Genomic DNA, 6,520 nt, shown 5'->3' with positions numbered 1-6,520 from the left:
GGAATGCCAAACTCGAAATGCTATTTTGCATAGAAGGTTCTTGATGCCAATTTGCCCATTTTAGATGGGAGTTGAAACATCATGAAGCTGTTACCAGAAGAAGTTCATCTTCTTAATTAATCTCTTGGTACAATCATATTTGTGGTTTCAAATAATTCATTTATGGATTGTGCTTGATATTGAAAGGGAATAACAAGACATTAAATGAGAGTTTATTATAACAACTCTAATGATATTCAATGCTGAAATAGCATTTCCACAGAAGAATATGGAAAGTATCAATATTTCCATTCTATTATTGGCTTACAAGTTACAAAATCTTCAAAATTTCGTAGACATATTATGTTTGGTAAAACCATAATAGATATATGAGTTTTTGAGTAAACCTAACAAACCAAGACCAATTACAGCGCAGAAGAAAGCTCATTGTAGCTGTACCAGAAACCATGAATACTTGTTAAAGTGGGATTTGCTCTGCTTCAAGATCTCTTGGATGCGTGGACAATATACACAAATAGTGAGGGAGAAATAAATATGTGGCTAAAAACACGAAAATCCCGAGATCAGCTTCTTCGCCGACTGCTGGCCGACGAGGATTCACCCAGTATATCTGGCTTACACACCATAAGCAGTACAAGCTAGCCAAAACAAGAATAAGTTTCACCGACTGATTTGATTGTTGTTTTATGGTGTTGGAGGACTTAACTCTGCATGCCAAAGCAATTGATACACAAACATTAAGAACCCTTATTGTAAGGAAAACAAAGACAACTAGAGAACCAAAACACATATGAAATGCCCAAAATAAAGACCTGTTGATGTAAATAAAGCCGCCGAGTAAGCAAGTACATAAGAGGCCGACTACAACAACAGCATCTGGGTTAATAGGTGCTCGGGTTTTCCACCAACCGGTGCTCAATATCCAAGTATACATTGATGAATGTCCATTTTCCTGAAGATAGAAAAAAGAAAAAATCATCCATATGAATTGCACAATAATCTTGAGAGAACTTTGTGGTAGGATGTAAAAAAGATTATCCTATAGATAGTGCAGGGTTCAAAACTATCAGACCATCTTCATCAAATTCCACTAAATTTTTATATTTTTTTTATTCAGCTATGATTCGAATATGATCTAACAGTGACAGCCAAGAGTTGCGCAATACTCTTTTTTTTTTTTTTTTTTTGCTTTTTTCGCCCTGCAACAGATTTTCAACAGATTTTCATACTCGCACATAATTTTAAAAAGCGCCCTAACTCCAATAAAACTGCTTTATGTGAGATGTTAAGGGCACCCCTAAATCTTTTACAGTCCAGGAGCAAAAAATAAAAATAAAAATAAAAATATTTAAAAAAGAGGTAAATTTTAACAAAATCCAGTCCAGTAGAAAAGCAGATTAAAATCACACGTCGAAGCTCGCACAAAGAAATCTTTCCTAAGGAGACTTTCGACTTCACGCTCTTAGGATTTTGCTTGCTTCATGTGAAGACAAATCTATAGCTAGTGAATCCTAACATGCAATGATAAACCTTGAACAAACAAGACTAGAAAGGTTGACAACATAACATCATGTCTAATTTCTGATCGGGTTTTACCTCAAACAAGTGATCTAAGAAGAAATGAGATAAAGAACCAGCTGAGATCAACAACAAACACTGTCTCTTAGTAAGGGCAACCTGCATTCCTCAAACACAAAGATATATTAAGCAAATTATAATACTCATTTAGTCATTTAGCGTCCAAAACAAAAGAGAGTTTAAGAACAGAAATGCCCACGAATTACAAGAAGATGCAAACTTTATTAATTTTAAATTAGCCTAATATGCTTCTAAGACTACAATAAAAGAAAAAACCCCCCCACTTAATATAAAACCCAGATCATGAATTCCACACCAAACCCCAATAAACATATCAAAAATGAAAAACAGCTTCAATTGAACAAAACAGATACCAGCTATAATATAGGATGATAAAGAGTTTTCCTTTTAGTAAAGAAGGTGCCCTTTAATACCCAACCAAATTAAACAAATTGAAATAAGAACAATGTAGCTCAATCACACAATCTCAGATTTAGTTTGAGGCGTCATCCTATGACCAAAAATAAATTAAAAAATAAATAAAACTTTAGCGCAAACAAATAAAGAATTCCACATGAAACCTAATAAGTGTAGCAAAAAGATAAACAAAATCAGCCCAAATTGTCAAATTGAACAAATAAACTAATATATATGTATATATAAAGAACAAATTTTTAAGCTGAAAATTGAAGTTCAGCTAAAACAAACCAAAATTCAACAACAAACCCAGTACGAGTAGCAAAAAGATAAATCAGTCCAAATGGTCAAATTGAACAAGGAAAAAAAAATTTAGCTGAAAATTGAAGTTAAGCTCAAACAAACCAAAAATTCAACAACAAACCCAATACTTGCAGCAAAAAGATAAATCAACCCAAATGATCAAATTGAACAAATAATGACGAAAGAAAAAAAAAGGACATATTTTTGAGCTGAAAATAGAAGTGACTGACCCCAGAAAGGGAATGAAGGAGAGATCTCCGGAGGAGAAAACTGGAGAGCCAAGAGTAGAAGAAGCAGAGCGGGATGCCGAGGATGAGGACGTAATAGAAGGGGTGGTGGATGGCGTCGGCGAGACCCGAGCCGAAGCCGAAGCCGAAGCCGATGGTGGAGCCGAGCCATTCGGAGAAGGAGCCGATGTCGGGGCCGAAGAAGGCGTTGAGAGTGTAGGTGAGGGTGTGGTGGGGCCCGAACCTGCCGTTGGAGAGAGCGGTCAGAGCCACCCCAGAGCTCATCGCGTACATCAGGTGCGGACCAGGGCCCGGCATGGCTCCGACTGCGAACCACACCACGCCACCAGATTTTGGTTTTGGTGCGACTTCGATTCGAACGTAGTCAGATAAATATGGTGCCGTCCACCTTTGACTTTTGACTATGGTTAGGACACAGGACGAGTTACACGTTACAACATTAATATTAATAGGTGATTTTATGTTAGAATTTTTTATTATAATAAAAAATTTTAATTTAATTTTTTTATAAGAATTTTGAATTATAATAAAATTTAAATTAAAAATTTAAATTAATTAAATAAATGAGTCTTAAATTAAGAAAGTTAAATTGTTTTTTCTAATTTTTCTTTTTTTTTAGTTTTTCTCTTGCTAAGGCCTCCGATCTCATGGACAAGCCCGTTTTTAATTTTAAATTTGATTAAAATCACACTTGATTAAAAAAAATACAAAATAAATAATTATATATACAAATTTAATAACTAAAAATAGAGACTATCACGAGTTTCTTTTTTTCAGTGCTTACCAAAAAAATCTTCTTACGAATTCCTATAGTGGAAGCTTTATCTTTTTTTACTACCGGTAGTGTTTTTATTTTAACGAATTGATCTACAAATAAAAGCAAAGAAAAAGAAATTTCCTTTCTCGTTGTTAATTCCAAGTTTGATAAAGACTAATGGTTGTTTCCCATTACTGTCTACAATTTAAATTGAATCAAAACTCTCTTTAGAAATACCACTTTTATTATGATAAATAAAAGTAAAATTTGTGGCAATCTTAATGTGTCTATCGCTTATACCACAAATAGAAATATAAACAACTACTACTAGAACTATCTTTGGCAAAAGGTGGTCGAGTTAACCTCTAACTGACTCATCGTAAAAATATTTTCAAGGACGTGTTAAATTGATGTGCATACAATAAATATTAAATTTTTTATATTGATTATTAACGGTTGGAAATATTAATTTTTTCATCTAATCGTTACATTATCATCCTTTCACAATTATTTTAATTTTAATGTTAGAAGTTCAATCTTCCAAATGTAAAAATTACAATAAAATAGATAAACATTTAAACTAATATTAAATTATACGATAAAATAGTACAACAAATATATTATCTCTCATTTTTTAATAACAAAATATAGTATTTCTATTCACATTTGTATCGTAGATATTCTATGATTGTAAACCAGTGACAGAATTACTAACCCTTATTTTTAATTAACACCATTTTTAACAAATATAATTATTTGACTAAAATAATATTAATTAAGAATAAAAAGTAAAACTTATACTCATGCACCGGTTATTTGTCTCCTTCCCCTAAACTAGTAGTAGTTTTGGGCAAATTCAAAACAACCCAATAAGCCAATAAGCCCGTAACGTAGAATTCAATCTCTTATGGGAAATTGTTAAAAATACTCTTTTAAAATAAAACTCTTTTTTGTTTTTACGTTTAAATATTAGTCTATATATTTTTATTTTTAAAACTAAAATTAATTAAAGAGTAGAATTTTTTTAAAAAGAATATCTTATTAATTTTAATAAGTGAGGTACATAGAATCTCTAACTTTTTCATAAGAGAAAGAGAAAAATAAGCCGAGACTTGAGATTAATTAAAATTAATAGGCCAATAGTTTACATAAGTTAATAAATATGCCAAATTATTATTTTCGTCCATAACTTGTCTGGTTATAAACCATAACTTGACAAGTTATTGTCCATAATTATCCATAACTTGTCTGGTTATGAATCATAACTTGATAAATTTATTCATAATTTATCTGATTATAAATCATAACTTAACAAGTTATGATCTATTAATTTCTATAACTAAAAATTAATCTATATATTTTCTTAAGCTTTTTGACCTATTTTCTACAATTTCTCCTTTTACATCTCTTAAATAAGGCCCGCTCAGCGCAAGAAGCCCACCAGCTCAGCCCATTCAAATTGGACAAAAATTCTCACACATGAAGGATGGTCTCCACGTTTTCCACTATTTTCTTCTCTCTCATCTCTCAAATTATTTTCTTATTCTTTTTTTTTTTTTTTGCACGGAAAAAAGTGTGGATTGCCCCTTCTTAGTCATTTTTTGTGCGGCTAAAGAATTTCTAAATGCTTTGAACCATAAACAAAAATTAATGAACAGTGAATCGATTGTTTGAAAATAATCTCAAACACTTCCACCATAAAAATCGAATATGAATCCACTCATCCACCAAACCACTCAAGTCTACAGAATTAATGAGACGTTTGGTTCATGAATTAAAATCATGAGATTATAATTATTTTTAATTTACGTGTATTTTTTATAAAAAAAATATTATAACAAATCATGAATCATAATTTAAATCATGATATGAATCTTTTTATCAAACGTTTTCTAAATGATTCTTAAATCTTTTACTTGAACAAAAGAATGACCTTAAATTCTAACGGCTTGAAAACAACATTAGTCTAGATTTTCCACATTAAATATATAAAACTATTTACCAAAAATTTACGTTATAGTACATCCCATGAACAAGGAAATAATAAAAGAGAGAGGAAAAAGATAAGCGTGTGTGGAACGTGGAAGGAAAGGATAAGAGGGAGGAGAAGAACATGGAACATTCCACGGCCATAAAAATAAAATAATAAAAAAAAGGTGTTGTTGGGCCCACAGACAGGATATTAGTAAGATTGGAACTTTTTGGGGGAGTTTTCTTTTAACGGATAAGGACTTGGAAACCCATTGACCCACGCCACCCCCCACCTCCCGCACGCATTTACAGCTTTCCTCACTGAATTTTTGGATAACTCCGGCCCCACCCCCACCACCACGGCACCGATTATTATTTTTATTTTTACTTTCTTTATTTTCTCTTCCACGTTTTCTAATCTTTGACTGTTGACGTCCACAACAAAATACCATATATATCTAATCTTGCAAATTTAAATTGTTCAAAATAATTGAAAATGACTTTAAGATAACCTATTACTATAGGTGTGTACATATGTATCAAATAATGTATGTATTAGTTCAATAGATAATGGTACATTAACGAAGACATGTTCTTTCAAGTGTAATTTGAGTTGAATTTGAGCTATAACTTAAGTTGAAGTTGTAACTTGAGTTTGTATTTGGTTGTGTACATTTGAGTCATGGTTTGAGATAAGAATCTTTTTTTGAGTTTGTGTTTGAATGAGTCAAAACTTAAATTTGTATTTAGATAGTATTTTAATAAAAACTCAATGGTGATGAAAAATTTTAATAGGGTATATGGGTGGAGTTTTATTTGTCTTTTCGTTGTCGACGCATAGAAAAAAAATCATCTCAATCAGGATTAAAACGAAAAAGTTATAGCATTTTTAAGAATAAAAAAATAATGTTCATTAATTTGAGTTCGAGTTTCTAAACTCGAGTTGAAGGTAACACTTGAACTCGAGTTTTAGTCCCAAACTCGAGTTCAAACTTCAAAGAACATGAATTTAAATAAAGTTGGAACTCGAGTTGTATTTTTTTGAGTTTTTTAAGCAGCCGAACACACCCTTAGACTTTCTAAGAATTTTACACACCTCGTGAGATAACGCTCATTTTAGAGTCATTAATATTGTATTTGTTACACCATGGTCGAGGAATCGACCACTCTATCGAACGACAGGCGCCGAGCACTCCCCGCTGAGAATCGGTCGCTGGCGTCAGGGGAGCAGACTGTAGCTGAAGTG

General features: G+C 32.1%; 1 protein-coding gene across 2 annotated transcripts; it reads right to left on the bottom strand.

Annotated features, from left to right (window-relative positions):
* Positions 1–267: 267 nt before the first annotated feature.
* Positions 268–2,952, bottom strand: LOC21385704. 2 transcript variants are annotated; one of them, XM_010109154.2, is made up of 4 exons: positions 2,529–2,952; positions 1,597–1,677; positions 813–952; positions 268–707 (listed from the first exon to the last, which is right to left on the bottom strand). In XM_010109154.2, exons 1-4 carry the CDS (start codon positions 2,841–2,843, stop codon positions 458–460), a joined length of 786 nt encoding a protein of 261 aa, XP_010107456.1. In that variant the 5' UTR covers positions 2,844–2,952; the 3' UTR covers positions 268–457. The 2 variants fall into 2 exon arrangements, with proteins under 2 accessions (XP_010107456.1, XP_024028685.1); XM_024172917.1 differs by lacking the exon at positions 1,597–1,677.
* Between the last annotated feature and the right edge of the window lie 3,568 nt (positions 2,953–6,520).

The sequence above is a fragment of the Morus notabilis genome, unplaced genomic scaffold, assembly GCF_000414095.1.
Source record: "Morus notabilis unplaced genomic scaffold, ASM41409v2 Scaffold2335, whole genome shotgun sequence".
NCBI lineage: Eukaryota > Viridiplantae > Streptophyta > Magnoliopsida > Rosales > Moraceae > Morus > Morus notabilis.
The sequence above is the reverse complement of the archived record's forward strand: the minus strand, read 5'-3'. Positions and strand labels throughout refer to the sequence as shown.

Coding starts and splice junctions, on each gene's coding strand:
- LOC21385704 (XM_010109154.2), bottom strand. CDS start 2,843: ATGCCGGGCCCTGGTCCGCACCTGATGTACGCGATGAGCTCTGGGGTG. Junction 1,678..2,528: donor TCCTTCATTCCCTTTCTGGG/GTCAGTCACTTC, acceptor TGAGGAATGCAG/GTTGCCCTTACTAAGAGACA. Junction 708..812: donor GGCTTTATTTACATCAACAG/GTCTTTATTTTG, acceptor TTTGGCATGCAG/AGTTAAGTCCTCCAACACCA.